The 19,654-nt window shown below is 43.3% G+C and overlaps 1 protein-coding gene across 1 annotated transcript in view; it reads right to left on the reverse strand.

Annotated features, from left to right (window-relative positions):
* PEPD (peptidase D) overlaps positions 1-12,874 on the reverse strand; it is a 241,605-nt gene extending 228,731 nt beyond the window's left edge. Inside the window, exons 1-3 of the mRNA XM_075009013.1 lie at positions 12,522-12,874; positions 3,305-3,488; positions 1,469-1,596 (exon numbers count right to left, since the gene is read on the reverse strand). Coding sequence (XP_074865114.1) covers positions 1,469-1,596; positions 3,305-3,488; positions 12,522-12,859 — 650 coding nt within the window. The 5' untranslated portion in view covers positions 12,860-12,874. The remainder of the gene's footprint in view (positions 1-1,468; positions 1,597-3,304; positions 3,489-12,521) is intronic.
* Positions 12,875-19,654: the final 6,780 nt, after the last annotated feature.

Genomic DNA, 19,654 nt, shown 5'->3' on the forward strand with positions numbered 1-19,654 from the left:
ATGCATGTTAACTATAGCTGTGGCTTTGCTGGATTAGGTTGCTAGTAAAGCATAAAAAAATAAAAGCTTTTGGATTGCAGAAACCACATTAATTACTGTACAGGACACAGATCAGAAGATAAACTGATTAAGTAGTAAACAATAGTCCCAAGCTATAAATACTTTAACATGAAAAAATCCTTGTTAAATAAAAATCAGAAGTGCCTAGATGAATCTGCGAGCAGATGAAGAACCACTATAGGATTAGATCCAAGGAGAAGGACTTGTTTGCAAATCTGGGCACTAGCAATTTTAGCATCCACACATATCTAGTGCTCTGTTGATAAGCCTGGAAGTTTTACAGCACCCAAGTCACTTTAGCAAAGGCTGCAAAAGGTTTACCAAAAAAACATTACATAGTAGTATGTGGTTTATTCGATAATGCAGAGTTAACCGATGATCTTGCAGTCTTAAATTGAGAACCAGGTTTAAGAGGGGTGGGGGAGAAGCCCGTAAAAAGAATTGACCTACCTCTTAATTTAGCAAGATTCAAAAAGTAATTGGACACATACAAATAACCGGAATTGTCATAATCGGTAACAATTTTGGAAGGGATAGCAAACCTGAGTCTTCAGGTCTTATCCTGATATCTAATAACCAGAGATTAGGTTAAGACATAATGGGAGGGCTAGATTATTCCACCCCTGCCCAGCGAGGGTTTCTTTCCTTTGAGGCATCTGTCAACAGTCATGTTCAGAGACAGAATACCAGATAAGATCTCTGAATCTGACAAATCCCATGCACCCTTGCACAACTCAAATTTCACATAAGTGGGTGGCAGGGGAGGTTATTTTCCTCAGTGGAAAGCACGTTCTGCAGCCTGGTAAGCAGAAGGAGCACCTGGAGCACATTTTGAAAAGTAAGACCTGGGGTTGGGGGGGGAGGCAGTTGAGGAGGGTTAAGCCTGGTGGTGGGTTGGGACTGTGGGATAGGGACAGGGGAGTTAAACCTGGGGTGGGTTAGGGCTGTGGGAGGAGCTGTGGGTGGTGGGGAAGCAGCGTTGAGCTGGGGCCACATGGCCCTGCAGGGGGTTGAGCCAGAACCACGCACGAGGCAGGAGGGGTGAGCCAGATACGCAGGGGTTGGGGGGTTGAACCAGGGCCACACAGGGCCAGCAGGGCTGAGCCAGGGCCGGGGGAGGGGGATTTTGAGTTGAGCTTAACTAACGTTACTGCAAGTTGAGCCCAACTTGAAATTGCACATTTTGGGGGATTACTGTATATGCATATATTAAGCAACATGTGTAAACATATACAAACAATGGAGAGGTCTATAATTTTGTAAAATGCCTTACTATTGATAAGGTACTGTTCACTACCATTAGAGCCACTATTAAAACTGAAACATCAACTAATAGCATTATGCTCACAGTTAACAGGCAGAAACATCACAATTTTAAAATATGTGACTATATTTAAAAATGTCTTACTTTCCCGACCAAATGATATAACTTTCAGGGAGTTTGGGGACAAAGAGAATAGATTTTCCAGTATCGACCTCAAGCGCTCCATAACAGTCTGGTTCAATTACTCCAAACGTCCAGTGAAAATAAGATTCCTATATAAACAAATCAAATATCATTACTTTATCCCTTAATTGTCCAACTCCCAAAATATTAATGCAATACATACTCCACCATTAATATTAATGAATTCTTATTTCTGCAGGCTCAAATAAGAACATTTTTGGTGTGTGTCACAGTTTTGTAGATTGTGTAATAATTTAGACCTTTTCATTTCACAGTGATACAGATCTTGCCTTGAGCTAGTGGCAATTTCGAGGAATTAACTATATTTTACATAGTATGTTATTAGTAACAGAGAGGGAGCCGTGCTAGTCTATACGCTATTAAAACAGAAAGCAGTCAAGCAGCACTTCAAAGACTAGCAAAATAGTTTATTAGGTGAGCTTTCGTGGGACAGACCCACTTCTTCAGACCACAACCAGACCAGAACAGACTTAATATTTAAGGCACAGAGAACCAAAAACAGTAAGCAAGGGGAACAAATCACAAACCCCTCCACTTTCTGATTTGCTCACCTTGATCATTTTTTTCTGATTTGTTCCCCTTGATTACTGTTTTTGGTTCTCTGTGCCTTAAATATTGAGTCTGTTCTGGTATGGCTATGCCCCACAAAGGGTATAGCTATGTGTTACACCCGTGGGGAACTGGGGCATATAGTCGCATAGTGCCCTAATCAGGAAAAGCCCATGCAATGTGGCTTGAGGTACCTGCAAGATCCCTGTGCCCTGATTCAACTCACCAGCACTTCAACAGCATCCCATCAGTACACCCACTAGGTGAAGATGAACGAGACAGAAATGAAAGCGTTGGTAGACTCTGGGAGCAGAGTATCTTTGGTAGCAAGGATGTTAGTGGGACAGGACCAGCTGACCCAGGCCAAGCACACAGGGATCTCTGGCATTCACAGGGCTGTTAATTATTTCCTAGCCATCCCAGTAAAGACAGAGGTCCAAGATAGTGTCACAAACATAACTACAGGGATGGTCCCCAGGCTCCGCTATCCCATGGTCACAGGGTGGGACTTCCCTAGGTTCAATGACCTACTACAGTGGGATGGGGCCAAAGGGGATAGCTTGGTCCCAATCTTTGCGAATTTTCCCAGGACCTATTCTCGGTGCCAGGGAAGGCCTGTAAGACAAGGCAGGAGAGAAGAGCTGCCAAGAGGCTGAGAGTCAAGATATTGGGCCACAATCTGAAGCAGGTGCTGGCACGGGGGCAAACCCATCTGACTACTAGGGGAGAAACTAGGGAAGTAGGTGAGTCAGAGGTGGGGCCTAGTTTATCACACTGGCACAGAACTCAAGAATGAAACAGGAGTGTAGGAACAGTGGGATAGGTACACACAATGCACTGCTGGCACAGTCATATTTAGCAAAGGTAAGGGGAATACACTATGTCAACACTCTAAACGTGCGGACACTCACCATCAACTTTACAAAAGCCAGTGGTACAAAGTCAACTTTAATAAATTCGACTTTATTTCCTAGTGTAGACACAGCTTCAGTCTAAACCCCATCAACTGTCAATGAGATTTTGGCTCTTAGCTGTCTACATTCCTTTGGAAAATGAGTTTTAGGCTCCTAAATCAGTTAAGCATTGCAATACTGAGAGCAGCAATAGCTAAATACATCTGGCCCTTATCTAAAATAAAGAGAGGGAAACATTAACAGAAAGAGAGAGTGAAACAAGGTTAGAACAGAAGTAATTCAAAAGCTTTTTTCTCAATAATGAACATCTTACCTGGCGAAAAAGAATGCTAGTATCCGTGCAGTATCTTTGGGCATCCTCACCACCCTGTAGCAAAACAACAGACTTCTTTGGGACATCTTTATTCTTCCTTAATTGATCACACAACCGTTTTCTATTCAAAGCAAAGAGTGCTATTGGCACTTTCAAGGTCTCATTCCCCAACCAAAAGGATGGTCTAGAAAGGATTAAAAAAAAAAAAAGATAATGGTAATGCAAAATAATCACACTGATTTAGATGGGCACAGGGTTTATCTGAAGTCTAACAAGGAAGGAAGTCACACCTGAAAAGAATTATTTGTCAAACACAAAAATGAACTGGTTTTAGGATGGTAGACAAAGAGAACCCTATAATTACAAGTTTGGGGGATGGCTGGAGGGATGGGCAGGTCCTGCAACAGTCAGCTCAACTCGGGGATGGTGAGAGCTGTAAGACACCATCTTGCCAGGCTGAGAGCAGCCATGAGAAGTTGGAGGCTGCGAGGGGTGGGATAGGGAGTGTCTATGCACAGACTCCATGCCCTGACTAAACTGCAGTTTGAGCAACAGCCACCCTAAAAAGCTTGCCAACAATTTCAGCTGAGAGTGGTATTCTTCACTTCCCTCTGCAAAATCTTCTGTGCCCTTGGTGTGTGTGTGTTGCTCAACTATTGCAGCGCTCCGCCCCCAAAGAAAGTTGCATTTCAGTGGCAGTGGGTAAGGCAATTCCTGTTTGTGGAACCTGACCACAGGGTGGGATAAAGGCAAGATATTTGTATCATGGGGAAGCAATTAAATCCAGAATGATCAGAAATAAGGTATGGGAGCACTGTAGTTTTCTCAGCATGTTCACCCATTTCCTTCGTGATCACCACAGCTTAAATTCCAGTGGGAAATCCACCATGGGGCCTACTGTGCTGATTGCTTCAAAAGCAATTGCTGTTTCTGATTTATCTTCTTTGTTCAACTCAGAAATGGAACAGGATTCTTCTGTGAGTTTCCATGCAGCAATGCCACAAGAATTGTGGCAACAGCCGCTGCAGTGCATTAAGGATGTGAATGTCTACACAGTAGTGCCCTGTCTCGCTGAGTCCACAGTAAAAAGAACCACCAGCACTTGGACCAGACATGGAGGTCAAAGGTCAAATTTTGGCACTCTGCCTCAGAGAGTTTGCTGACCCTTGCTCTAGAGCAGTGGTTTCCAACTTTTTCAGTAACATGGCATACTTCAATGAGAAAATTCCACAACACAGACACTTTTTGCTGAATCAATTGCTCGTAAGTGTCACATTTACTTACATTTACTATGGTTACAGTCTTTCTAGAGAGGTTTGCAACAAGCTAAACATGGATCAAATGCATTAAATGTTTCAAATTCGCCACAGAAAACACAACTTGGACAGACAGCACAAACATTTTCAAAATCTGCTCAATGCCATGCTAGGGATGTTGAGTAAGTGAGTAATCACTGAAAGCAGGCTCCCCTCCTTGCAGCCCGTTGGTGCCAGGACGCAGCATTTAAACCATGACCCAGCTATAATGGGTTCACACTCTCCCTCCCTGTCACCCCAGGAGGGAACGGGGTAGGCTCCCCGCCAGCTCGTCTGGGCTAGGAAGCAGCATTTCTGGTGCCTCCTGGCATGAACAGATCCTGCAGAATTAGCATTTCCCCTCACAGCGGCTCTGAAAAGCTGTACTGTAGGAGCATTTTATTGGTTCTTCACATAGGCAATAATAATGTTAAATACACTTCTCCTAGACCTCAAGGAGGAAATACTTCTGGCTACTTTCTTCATTGGTTCAATTTACACTTTTTTAAAAAAACAAAAACAAACATCCTAACCAAGGGTAGCTTTACATAAAATGGATTTTTCCATGTTTAAATGAAGTTCTTTTTACTACTTCTTTAACTCATGTGAAGACTGAGTTTTTTTTCTTATATGACAATTCACTATTTTACTCTAAGTCTTAAAGGAGCTGATACCGACCAGGGCTGAGCGATGGGAGGACAATTAGTTTAATAACTCAGGCATTTAAAATTCTATAATACGTTGCTGATCCATAACCAGTTGAAACGAAAAGTCTAAAGCTGTATTCCTCTATTTTATACTTACAATAGAGAAAAAGCAATCTGGAGCTTCAAAACTGCAGTATTAATAAAAACTCATGCTTTAAAGTTAAACCTCTTGCCAGATGCCTTCTTACACATTTTTTGTCAGGAGTTGGACGATCATTAACCATAGTTAAAATATTTCTGAGAGGGATGATAACAGTGAATTCAGCCTCACTGTTACCACACTACAGTTTCTAAAATGAAAAAATTAACCTACAGTAACCTTAGAGCATTAGAGCAATGCAACGTCATGTATTAATTATTATATGGCTTTCATGGAAAATTACACGTCTGAAAGATAACCTTTGATTTATAGCAGTTTAAAGTTTATAAATCAGAAATCTAACCCACAATTTCTAACCATAACTATTGTGTAAAGAAGCTAATAAAATGTTTTATATTTTAGGCTTTTAACACTGACATGAGTTCAAACTTTAAAAATCAAAGATAAAACATGGGCCTACGCTCATCTTTAAGACTATATTATATAGAAATTTAGCTGATGGTGCACAAAGCTCAAATCTGATTATTTTTATTACTTTTTCCCCACAACCCCAGCAACATGGTATGTGATAATTGCCAAGAACCATGAGTCACTAGCCATGCAGCCCATTTGGATGGGAACACTGTGCAGAAGCACATAAGCAGCTTTCATTGGGAGCTAACTCCAGCTGTAGGCGTGATAAAAGCAAATCTATTCAACCTCAGCAATAAATAATCTAATTCCTCAAATAATGGTGTGAAACTTAATCAGAAGCAAAGGCCAGTTTCATAGGTGTGGTATGGTGGCACACATCACATTGCATTGCTTTACAAGGGGACCGCAGAATCTGTCTATGTAGCCTGGAGCCCATGCAGGATCACTGAGCACAAGACTAAGTAAGGACAAGTCTACACTACCACCCATTACCATTTACTCAGCATTACTTCCATCACTCAGGAATGTGAATAAGCTCCTCTCCCCCCCACCCACCCCTGCAAGGAACATAAGTTACACCAATCTAAGCACCAGTGAACAGCATGATGTCATGAAGAAAGCTTCTCAGACTGACAGAACTCCTGCCTCTCATGGAGGTGGACTTACCATGCCAATGCGATACCTCTCCCCCTCTCAGCATAGAGCATTTTCATCAAATCTGCCAGTGTGGTAAAGCTGGATTGGTACCTTGCACAAAGGCACTGACTTTCAGAAGAGTCAGTGGTGCTCAACCCCTACCCCCCAAGCCACCTCTCCCTATTACTGCTCCATACATGCCTTGCTTCTTCCCACCAAATTCCATCCCCTTCTGGAGCATGTCATGTCCTTGCTCCTCACCCCACCCATCACCCCCAGCCTCCCAAGTACCACCAAATAGCTGATTGTTGCCAATGCGAAGATGGGGAGGGAAAGTAATGTGCTGATCTGAAGGGTCCACAGACAGGCAGGCAGCGCTAGTGGAAGGCTGACAGTGGGTGCTCAGCACCCATCAGTTTTTCCCCCATATGTGCTCCACCCCTGGAGCACCTGGAGCCAGGACCTATCAACTAGCCCTAAAGGCAGTATTGGGCAACAAAAGAGTGGCAGCCCACCAGGATTATTCCCTGGGGGGCCCATCCTCTATATTTACCTTCACCTGCCTGCTGTTCTCATTGTCCCCAAATGGCGATCCACAACCAACAAGAGCTATAATCACCCAATACCTGCCAAGGCACAGGCAAATATAGAGGTGGGGGCCACCAGTGACAAACCCTAGTGGACCAGCCTAAAGGAGTGACCTTACTGTCATGTAACATGCCAACAGATCTGTCTGCAGGCCAAGAGGCCTTAAAGATCAGCCTGCAGGCCTTGGAGAGCACGAGTGGGACCTTCCATTCCCATGGTACAATCAAGTTCCTATCCCTGTGTTACGGCCTGTTACAGCCTTAAACCCCACAAACAAACATGAGAGAGCCATATCACCTCCTGACACCTGCATTTAGATGTCAAAATTTAGAGAGATCAGTAATCAGGGCAACCTTAGCTTCAGCTCTGTGAGAACACTATAAGTGGCATTGAGCCAGTATGCGCACATGCAGTAAACGGCTAAGGGTTAAATCTCTGCAAGGTCCCACACCCAGGTGAGTTTCTACCAAGGACACTCAGCCTCAGGAGCATCTTGGACTTTCCCCCAGCTAATGTGAGGCACTTCGGGACCGGATGCCAAAGAGCCTCTTGTCCAGACATTTCTGTTGGATGTTGAATGTATGTTCCTATACATGCCTATTATAACTGGCTTATTAATGTGTACCTTGTGAATAATTTGCAGCAACTTGAGGTAGAAAAGCTTAATAAAGTACTATTATCCCTAATCCGCCAATTAACCCCAATCAGCTCTGTGTTGAAGTGAATCCCATAAAGCCTGCTGGCCTTGGCCTTGTGAGTTGACACCCGGGAGACAAAGCCAATGCAGTGTCTCAAGTCACACACCAGCACAATATGAACAAAGAGTGTGGTTAGCGTACACTCAGATGCCATACTGCCTTTCTTTTGATCACTATGGTTGGATGTGCAGACAGCCTCTAACTGTACAAGAAAAAGGCAAATTTTTTGGCTCAACTCAGCCTATACTTTCAATTGAAATACACTTTCATTGTAAACTGAGAAAAATTACAAGGTTTTATGATGTATCTGATTTTTTCAAAAGACTACTCTTCCTCATCTGCACAGTACTCCTGCTATGATCAGATTTTGATCTCCATTAAGTTTATTATAAAATATTCTATTGCACACAAAACCTGTCTGACTATTAACAACATACTCAATGGCTATGTCTACACTAGCCCCAACCTTCGAAATGGCCATGCAAATGGCCATTTCAAAGTTTACTAATGAAGCGCTGAAATACATATTCAGTGCCTCATTAGCATGCAGGTGGCCGCAGCACTTCAAAATTGATGCGGCTCGCCATCGCGTGTCTCGTCCAGACGGGGCTCCTTTTCGAAAGGACCCCGCCTACTTTGAAGTCCCCTTATTCCCATGAGCAGATGGGAATAAGGGGACTTCAAAGTAGGTGGGGTCCTTTCGAAAAGGAGCCCTGTCTGGATGAGCCATGTCAATTTTGAAGTGCCGCGGCCGCCCGCATGCTAACAAGGCACTGAATATGTATTTCAGCACTTCATTAGTAAACTTCAAATTGGCCATTTGCATGGACATTTCGAAGTTTGGGGCTAGTGTAGACATGGCCAATGAGAGAGAACTATGTCTTCATAAAACTACACCAGCAAACTTCATTCTGAGCAATTTTACAAGGGACCTTTCACTAGTAGTTTAACATACTGAGTGAAACACTATTCTTTAAACCAAGAACTAAAATTAATTAATTTGAGAGCAGACGTACAGGCAAAGGTCTACCCTCAGTTGAATCTAAGTCAAAACTAGCAGCAGAATTTGGCACTAATGTAAAGTTTTGGTTTAAAAAAAAACCAGAGTTGTGTAGTTTCTAGAGAGAAAGCGAAGTTTCCTGAAACTCCTAGGCCCCCACAGCAAGGTCTGTAAGACACAGGAGGATTTGGCTGAATGTCCATACAAATTTCTATTTAGCTCCTCAGATTCTTCGCTAAATACTTGGCAGAGCCCACAGCATGAATTCATACAACCTTGCCAGGAAAGATATCAAATGCTCAGTCTTAACGTTGTATGGAGTATAAAGTGAGGGGTTTGAATGCTTTATTTAAAGTAAAACAAAACCAGCTTACCTTTTCTGATATCCTTGTTCATTCACTCTTCCCTCCCATATCCCATTTTTTCTTTTCTGAGCACTTACTACAAGAATGGCAATCTTATAGAAAGCTGGGTAGACTGAATACAAAGGGAGCTGCATCCATAAGAGTTTTACCAATAGAAGCAGGATCAGCCTCTGTGTATACACATCTCTTATTACCTTCTTTCCATCCCTAATTTTAACTGCTAGTAAGTGCATACTCAATTGTTATAACAGTCCTAAGAATGAAGTATGCATTATAGTTTCATTAGTTTCCTTTTACAAGTTGTGATGCTGAAAATGCACCCTGTTTAGTATTTAGGAATGCAGCACTAATCAAAACTTGTTTTCAAATGAAGAATATAGAAGTCCAATGACCATAAGCAGCACTGCCAACTAAAACATGTATGACAGGATGCCAGATAAATGACTGTGTGCACCTACACAGCAGCTGCTCAGAAATAAAGGGCATTTTGTTAAAAAGCTGCTATGACTAAACCATGACAGGTATGGTATAATTATTGTTTAAATACTTCTTATATAGGTTGAACCTTTCTTGTCCAGTACTCTTGGGACCTTGCGACCTGACCAGTGCCGGACGAGAGAATGTGCAGGATGATGGGAGGCCAATATCTTCTAGCACATTACACACACTTCCACTACTTACTGGGCTCTTAAGAAAACATTTAAGGGTAAAAGTATAGCTAAACAACAGCACAGAACACAGAGCCAGAACTGGTGGCTGTAAATAAACTTTACAGGACCACCAGAAACTTGGCCACACCCATGATAAGTAGTCATCCAGCTAACTAAAATCAAATTATGGAGTTTGCCAGACAAGAGAGTTCAGGATTAGAGAAGTTCAACGTGTACTTGTAATTTAAGCACAGATAGGATGCAGAATGTTGTTGGATAAAATTATTCCCAATTCTGCACACCTACACTTTTCAGAATTTCTTTGAAGTCAAGGGGACGCACGGATGTGTGTAGAGCTGAGGCCATATATGCTACCTGACAATAGTACTAGAAAACAGATAGTAGCAATGTTTTTTTTTGTGCCAGTACTTGCTAGTACTGAGTACTGGTGCCTCGGCAGCCCCAGCCACCGGACTGGTGGAGGTGAGGAGCCAGCTGAGTACCAGCACAAGTTCTTTTACAAAAAAGCACTTCATAACACTAATATCTTTATAGACATTTGCAAAAATTCATTTATCAAGTCTGCAAGAGGGATTACTGTTCCACTCAGTTCATGGAACAGATATGTGAACATCAAAATTTAATTACAAGAGCTCTTTACTCTGTACTTTTATTAAAGTGAAATTTAGCTAAGAAACAGTAAGCTGACTTTTTTAAATGTCACTTTCTTTCATCCCAAGCTTTCAAAGTTATGTATTTCAGACAGGTTACATTCTATAACTATATAGTACCAGAAGTCAAATGCGGGGGTGGAACACTGTAGGGAACCGTGATATAGTGATTAACACACATTTAGATCCTAGACTGCTATATATTTTGGTTCTTCCCACATCTTCAACTGAGACTGTTAACAGCCCCATGCCTCAGTTAGCCTATCTATACAACCTGTAATACCATCTCTGGTGGTATAGACTGAGGCAACTTTCACCTTCCAGAAAGCTGCAACTATGCTGAATGCTTTGACATGATTACCCTTTGATGAACAGCACCTGGTTTAAAAGCTGCATTTAAAGGCTCACCATTAACTTGCATTTTATTCAACTTTGTTAGTGATAATCTTCTGTGACTATATAGGGGAAACCATAAAAGCAACTTCATCCATGCACACTGTGATGTCAAATACACAATGTAACCCAAACATTGAAGAAGAGTATTTTCCTCACTGCTAATCTTTTATTTGTTGAAATCTTAATTGTTGCTTGTAATTACAGTAGTTAAAAAGCTTGTTTTAAATTGATATCTTTTTAATCTTCATACCTGCAATCTATATTCCTTGTGCAATTTGGGAGTCTGCATTTAACTTTACCAGGAGCATGAGAGAGCCTTCATAAAGGGACTAATTACAGTAAGGAGAGAAAGAGAGGACAAAACTTCACAAGGTGCCAATGGTTACCTGAACATCAGATTTATGAATGCACTTCCAGAGCTTCCCTTTTTTGTTATTTGGAGGGAGATACCCTCATTTTTATACACTTAATTTAAAAAAAAAAACTGTAAAATGGTTTAACTTTGTTATAAAAATTGAGCTATAATTAGATTGCCTACTCAGAACAAACCTATTTCTAAATGCAGTTCACCAAACTTTCTGCATCATAACAGAGCTCTCACTTCTACAGGCAAGTTAATGTTATTAATGTAAGCAAGCTGAAGGAAATCACATGACATGATGTCCAAATGACTAAAAAGGGGAAAACTGTAAAATGGGATAGTGAAAGGCTTAGATATTTCAATAAGACATTTAATAGCCAATTAACTTTAATTCTCCCTTTTTCCAACTTGAGACTTTGCCTCTGTTATTTCATATGATAAAAATTATCCTCAGCATAACTGTGACAGGCATCAGAAACAGTTGAAACTGATTGATTCAAGCATGTTCAAAGTGGCTTTAATGTCCATCTTGCATAATGTATAAATAATTTAGAGACCCTTTGGGCATTCAGCATCTGACAAAATGGATTCTAGCCCACAAAAGGCTGTGCTCAAATAAGTGTGTTAATCTTGAAGGCACCACAGGACTTTGCCTTGGTTTTTGCTGAAACAGACTAACACAGCTACTCCTCTGAAATCTGAGCATTTGGGATTTCAAATCCACAGACATTTATTATGGCAGGGCAAGATTTCTGTCACAGTTGCATTTAAACATAACTACAGATGCATACACTTGGGGGTCACTTGGAAAATTCAGCATTATCACTATGCCACATAATAGCACAAGCCAGAATTTTATTGTGATGGCCACAGCAGCACTCGGACCCGCGTCCAAATACAAGACTTTTAACAACTAAGATACAGGAGAAACAGCAATATACGGCCTATGGCAGACAGAGCCCAGCAGCTCTCAGGCTCCCAGGAAAAGCGACAGGCGTACAGGAGCTGCCCACACCGGCAATAACAGAGGGGGTTTCGGACCAGGGGCCGCCCAGCTCTCAGAAGCTGCCCGCACACTTTTTCCGTGTCTGTGCACGGCCAACGTCCCAGGACTCTCCTGAAACACCCGACTCCAGCCAGCAAGAGGCTGTAACTAGCGGGGCGCGTCACGCCGCAGGACTGAGAGGGAAGCTCACGTTCCCCTCCCGAGAGACACGGATCCGAACCCCCGGGCGGGGGGAGCCTCCCCACCCCGCCGGGGCCACGGCTGCCTCAGGGGTCGCGCTCGGGCAGCGGCCAGGGGCTGTGCGCCGACTGCCAGAGAACCGCCGCTTACCCTTCGGCCTCCGCCATGTTGCCACGTTGGACTTCGCCTGTCACGTGATGCTCTGTCGAGTCAGCTGAGGGGCCGAGTCCGCCCTGCCGCTCATAGGGCTGTGCGGGGACAGCTCCCTCCCCGCTGTGGGAATCCCTGCCTCGCGCCCCTCCCCCAGGCGGGAAGGCGGCCCTGCTGCCTAGCGGTGAAAGGGAGGCGGCTGCGGGCCGAGCTCCGAGTATCCCGCCGGTGGGACCGTAACAGCCGGTAGCCGCACTGTCCTGCTGCGTGCGCGCGACGTGGGGAGCCGGCAGCGCGCGAGCGCCGAACCTCGGCCCCCAGGGCACGTGGGCTGGCATAGGGCCGCGTCCCGGAGGCACGTGGTCCCGACCTGGGACTCGCCAGGGGGAGGCAGAGGAACGGTCTCCTGAGCAGGGTCCCGCAAAGGCAGCGGGTGGGAGACGTCTTCGGTGGCCATCCACTGCGCGTCGCCGTGGCGATGCGGAGCCCTCCGGCCAGAAGAGACTGGGCACTCCTTTGCCCTGAAAAGTCCCACATCGCCTGGCACCTCTGGTTCTCTGCGCCCAGCCACGAACCCTTCCTCAGGGCCTGTCTGCTCCTCTCCACAGCCCCCTGAGACCACCCTGCTTGAATCCCAGATGGTGGCTCAGAGGCAAGCCCTAGCTCGGGTAAAAAAATGGGACAAGAGATTGCCTGGTTGGCGTGGCATCTTGTGTAGGTTTCACAGTACCTGAAATGGGCCGGTTGCAACTATAAGTTTCCGCTGTGCCAAAAGCAACAATAGTATTTCATTTATAGCATGGAGGGTGCTGAAAGAAAAGGCTGATCAAAAATAGGTTAGCATGCTTTATAGGTAGATAATCCCTTTCATATTAAGAGATCCTTTTACTTTATATCTTGTGAAATTGGGAACTTGTTTACCTGTAATATTTAAGGGTTTGATCCAATGGCCATCAGTGTTAGCGCAGATGCTTTCAGTGAGTAACTCCACTGGGAAATGAATGCAGACAGGAGTGAATTATCCAATAGGTACAATTTCTAGAGCCTACAAAAAAGTTAGCTGACAAAAAGTTTATGGCCTAAAAGAAAATTATAATTGACTCAAAAATAAGAGAACTGTTCAGTCAAACTTAATAATTTGAATAATAACAGAGAGATAGCCATGTTAGTCTATAGTCTGTCAAAACAAAAAGGCAGCTAAGCTAAGCTCACCACCTAATATATTATTTTGTTAGTCTTTAAAGTGCTACTGGACTGCCTTTGTGTTTTAATAATTTGCTAGCTTTAGTCAAGAAACAACATGCAGATATAACTTACAACTAAATACTTTACAACTTTCTGTTAACAAATGCCATTTTTCTCAAAAGCTCCATTCTCAGTTGAAAGTACAGTAGTGCAAATGAAGATAGCCATTTCTGTCCCATGGTCAACCAAAGACTGCCTGGCCACTGTCTTGACAAAATGGCAAACCAACAGCACAGTGTCCCGGAAGCCCTGTCTCTTGACAGGGCTCCCCCAGAACATACAGACCAGTTTTCTGTCAACAGAGGGTTTATGTCTCATGGGTATCAGAATAAGACTGTCGACAAAAGTGCTGATTTACTGTTGACAGATTGCCTTGTGAATCTGGACATTCCCCAGGTTTTGTCAACAAAATGCCAGTGCTGTCAATAAAAACTTTTAGCATAGAGACAGCCTTTCGGCTATGTCTATCAAAGACTGATGGAGTTCAGAATAGTCCATATAGGCCATGCCTACACTTGCATTCCTCTTCTGAAAGAGGAAAATTGAAGAATGCAAAAGAAATTGGAATTGAAAATGCAAATAAGGTACAGATTTATGTATCTCATGCTTCATTTCCATAATCTGTTTTCAGAAGAGATTCGTTTGACACTAAAAAACGCCATGTAGATGTGACTCTTTAGAAAATAAACCCCATCTTCAAAAGAACACTTCTTCCAATTTTGTTTCAGGAAGGGTTCCTTTGAAGACGGGATTTATTTTCGAAAGAGCCCATCTACATAGGGTTTTCAAGTGTCTGGTATTGAACTGGACAGTCCAGTATTTGGGCTCTATGTCCAGCTAATAAAATAAAAGACTACCAGGCACGTAAATAGCCAGTATTTTTGTGAAGGACATTTGGCAACCCTAGCAGCCGGGGCCCCGTTGGACAGCACTGCACCGCTCCGCACTCTTCTGGCTGCTGCCACCACCAGTGCTGCTGCTGCAACCCGTGCCTGCCTGCGCCACCACCCGATACCAGCCAGCAGCATCCTCCCACCCCTAGTGAAGGTCTCCAATCAGTGCTGGTCAAGTGCCTCCGCCATGGGGCATTCTGGGAGCAGCCAGGCTCCCCTCCAGCCCAGAAGCCAGTGGAGCTGTCAGTGGCAGGCATGCATGGGCTGCTCTAGCAGAGTGAGGCGGGGCGCTCCCTCCCTCCCTTCCACTAGCCTGGGGGTGCATCTCTGCTGCCAATCTCAGTGTGCATTGCTGTGCTGGCACAGGATGAGCAGGTTTTGCCTTGCCTCCCTCTGCAGCCCCTCCAGGCCACCACCCGGCTGGGTGCAGCCACTGCCCGTGCTCAGCTACACAGCAGCTAGCTCCTCCCAGGAGTGCTATGACATGTGCCTCAGTGCCTTTCAGCAATCTTGCACCAGCAGAGGCAGATCAGCCATGGGAATCCCCAAATAAATGAGTGGCCCACATCTACTTTCCCACATTGCCCAGCACTGTCACTGGGGAGCAGTGTTGGGGCATGAGGTCTTGCCCCACTCTCTGGCAGGAGCACCAGGCAGAGTGGGAGAAGCCCCAGTGGCCTGACCCATCTCCCCCAGCAGGAGTGCTGGGTGGGGGGGGGCTGGGCAGGCAAGCCACCATACACTGACTCCATTTCCCTGGCAGGGGTGTGGTGGGGGCTTTTTTTAACACCCCCCCGCCCCCCCCTGCACCAGCTGCTGGTGTCCAGTATTTTTGTGGAGGACATCTGGCAACCCTACATCTACACTGCATTTTTCTTTCAAAGAATCTCTTCTGAAAAGATATTATGCAAATGAAGCATGATATATGTAAATCAGTGCCTCATTTGCATTTTCAATTTCCCTCATTTACATTCCTCTTTCAAAAGAGGAATGCAAGTGTAGACATAGCCTCACAGTGCTCTGGTGACATCACTCCATGCTGATCATCTTGTTTCTAATATGCATTGTGCAACGTGGGTATTTGCTTCATGTTCTTTGCTACCATCAACCAGTGTTTCTTAAACTGGTGTTTCATAAACATCTCACAGGTGTGCCATGAGCATTTGAAAAAATACACTGAGGATAAATATCTTCTATTAATAAAACCAGATACAATGTTACTTCATTGCTATGATACCTGATTAAATTACTTTGTTTTGTTTTTGCTATAGATGTTGCTGTTTGTTTCTTTAGTCTGACAACAATTTTTGAAGGAAATCTTCATAGGTGTTCCACATAAAAATATTATTGTCTGGTGTTCCATGGTCTCAAAAAAGTTAAGAAACACTTATTTACACCATCTCTGCGTTGAAGCAAAATCCTCCACGACAACAGATCCAACCAAATTCAGACTATACATCAGAACGACTGTGATTTTAGAATGAAGTCCTATGAGTTGCTCAGAAGTTGTGCCACTTTCCGGAGTAATAATTACAGTGGGCAATATTAGCCATAAAGGCAATAGGCTATTTCTCCCTTATATAGCTATATAAAATCTAATTTAAAAGCCTACAATTATGAGAGTGCCTAGGGCCTATGAAGACCTTAATCCGGCCCTGGATCCAGACCATAAATCTGGTCCCTTTGATGAGAAACACAATCTCCAGACTACTTCAGAACTTGAATTGACTTTTACTTGCAGACAAATAATAAGCTACCTGTAGAAACTATGTATTATTGTGCTGGGGTCAGATAACTATCTGTTATATCACAGCAATAAAAAAGACCCTGAGGCATGAACTGCTATTTAAAGTGTGACAAACCTGTTATGTGACTTGCATACAATTTTTAAGATTGGATGCCTCTGTAACATAATGAGATACACTGCTAGGAGGAGGCAGCTGTTTATGTACATCACTGTCCTCTACTGTATGGAGACAGAACTGCTCAACTGTGAGTCATAGACTTTATACAGACACACTGATAAATGGGCTGGTAACTGCCTGTGCTTTTAAATCAAGAAATTCTGTCATTGTTTCCCCCAGGAAATGTAAATGGTCATAGTTGACAAAATAGTATTATTCACAATGACTTACTATAAGTGGTGACTGTAAGTGGATTTGTTATAGCCTAGTAATTCAGGGGAAAGTTAAATTTCCCTCTGTTCCCCTCAAAGCTGCAGTGGCTTGACTCTGCCCAGCTTTACATTTTAAAAAAAGCTGCACAAAACAGGATTTACTGCTTCCTTTAGATGCGGGCAAATTCACTGCCCCAGTTTCTTCCCACCTCTTCTGACATTAAACACATCAATACTAAACAAGATAAATGAAAATAAATTGATCTAATAGCCAATATTAAGCAAACAGATGAATCCAGTTACCTAAAGGGATTCAAGAGTATCATACAGGCCTCCATCTGGTAATTGTTTATAGTTTACTACTCAGGAATTACATGGTAGGTTTTTACAGAGGATATTTTCTAAATAATTGACAGAAAGCTTTAAATCAATCAGTTTGGTTACAACAAAGTAGTCCCCTGTTGCTAGGATATATGCACATTAAAATCTTGCATTGGAGCTGTTTCTGGAAAAGTTGTCCATGAGATGCTGTGAGAAGTTAGTTACTGACGTAATTCCAGTACTGAAATGTGAAAGCTGTGAGGCAATTACGTAGAAATATTTATTTTAGAAAGTCTGGATAGAGATGCTAGATATAAAATGGATAAAATACACTTTTATACGTTCTTACTGATAAGGCATTGGCTTTCAAGGGAATTTTCTTCAGTTTGCAAAGACACTGAGAAATCTTAAACTTAGTGACGAGTAAATGTTTTTTTTCTTATCCTCTAGTTGCAATGCTTTCATCTTAGGCTTAGTGCTTGTTAATGGGATGAGATGGGGAAGTTCATGCATCTTCGTCTCTGCTGTACTTCCGTGGGTAAAAGGAGGACTATACTGTTCAGCATTATCAATCTGGCAGTTTGCCAATATGCTAGTATTAATAATTTCTTCCTTTCCATCTCATCCATCCACACGGTCTCACCATTCTTAGGCAAGAGCTTCCTCCTCAGCAGCATCTTCCCTGAGAACCAGCCTTCCTGTATGTCTTTGCCGCCGCTCTCCTGATCACTTCAGTTCTCTCATCTTTTTCGTTTGCTTGTCTCTCATGAATAACAATGGGTCAGATAAATTGACTTCGTGAAGTGTGCATGGAATACTGTTTGTATGAACTTATAAATCTCTTCAGAAAATTAGGACCTGTTCTTCAAGACCTTACTCATGCAAAATTCTTACTAGTATCAGATGTACTACTTGCACAGTTTGGTAGTTGTCTGGCTGGTTGGTTTGTCAGTTACCTTAAATTTTCAGATCCTTATCACTAGGAGCTAAGGAAATGAAACATCAGCCTCACAAATGATGCCAGCAGCCGGACTAGATGCAAGCACAGTTTTACTGCACAGATGGATTATCGTAATTCTTTCTTTGCATTGCATTTGAATCTGCAACTGGGGTAATGCAGAGGAAGATATAATATTTGACAGACCACATTAGATTATTTCCCTCTAAAACTGGATGTAACTAGCCTATTTTTGGGACAACAGTTCTATTTCTTCCTGTTTAAAAAAAAAAAGACTCATGTTCAACCCCTAATTTTGCATAGTCACAATTCCCACTGACAAGAGTAGCAGTTTGGGTACACATAGAATGTAATAAATTGAAACCTAAGAAGGAAATTAAACCATCACATTTATGATTACGGGCCAGCACAGCCATGTTTCTGAAGCAGCACTTCAAACATTTCTAATAAGGATTGTTTGGTGGCCCCTTTCTTTCCTCCTTCTACAGTCCAGTCCAGTAGTTCTCAACCTTTCCAAATTACTGTCCCTCTTTCAAGATTCTGATTTATCTTGTGTACTCCAAGTTTCTGTTCACTTAAAAACTACTTGCTTGCAAACACATAATTAAAAATCCAAAATGTCATATTATTACAGTTAAAATTGCTCACTTTCCCATTTTACCATATAATTATACAATAACTCTATTGGAATTTGAAAAAAAGCTTTAATTGCATTTCAGTGAGCCTGTTTTTTCAGTTGTGAGTCTTGTCGTTCTGAGAAGCAATGAACAGTTAAGCAACAATTAAGTTTTTCTCCATATTCAAATTATTCTCAGTCTTTGGCTCCATAGCAGTCATAGAAGAAAATGAGAGTTCAGCAAATATATGTTGACCCAAAAGGTAACAGACCATTCCAACATGACAGAGCAGGGGCAATTACCTAAGTCCCTGCACCACAGAGAGTACCATGTGAAGTGAAGTTGCTCAGGTTTCAGCTTCAACTCTGCATGGTGAGACTCAGGCTCCTGCTTTCTGCCTCAGGCCTCAGTGAATCTAATGTCATCCCTGGTGGCCCCCACTGAAAATAAATTCATGACCCAGATGGGGATCATGATACTCAGTCTGAGAACCACTGGCCTACACTACAGCGTTCTGTCAACAGTATTGTCTGTCGACAGATAGGTCGCATCTACACTTGCAAGTACATTCGAAATCCAGATCGAAAGAGCGAGTTCTTTCGAAAGAACCCGCGGAGTGTCTACACACACAGCGCTCTTTTGAAATTAACTTAGAACTCCCCCGCTCTTTCAAGGTCAGTCCTGCCATCACGGGATGGGAAGAGCGCCCTCCTTCGAAAGATTATTTTAAAAGAGCGCAAGTGTAGGTGTTCTGCAGCCCCCTCTTTCGAAAGAGCGGGTCCTCCATGGTTGCAATCAGCTGGCAGGTGGCAGCGCTGCTCCCAGCACAAGTGGAGCTCTATGGCTGCAGCGTCCAGCTACATTTCAGGACGCAGGCTCCCAGAAACCCTCAGGCAGGAAGCTGAGAGCATGCAGGCAGCAGGGAGCCCACGCTGCTGCACAGCCAGCTCCCTGCGACGACACTGCAACCAGCCAAACGCCCT

This window comes from Carettochelys insculpta, chromosome 14 (assembly GCF_033958435.1).
Source record: "Carettochelys insculpta isolate YL-2023 chromosome 14, ASM3395843v1, whole genome shotgun sequence".
NCBI classification, from domain to species: domain Eukaryota; kingdom Metazoa; phylum Chordata; order Testudines; family Carettochelyidae; genus Carettochelys; species Carettochelys insculpta.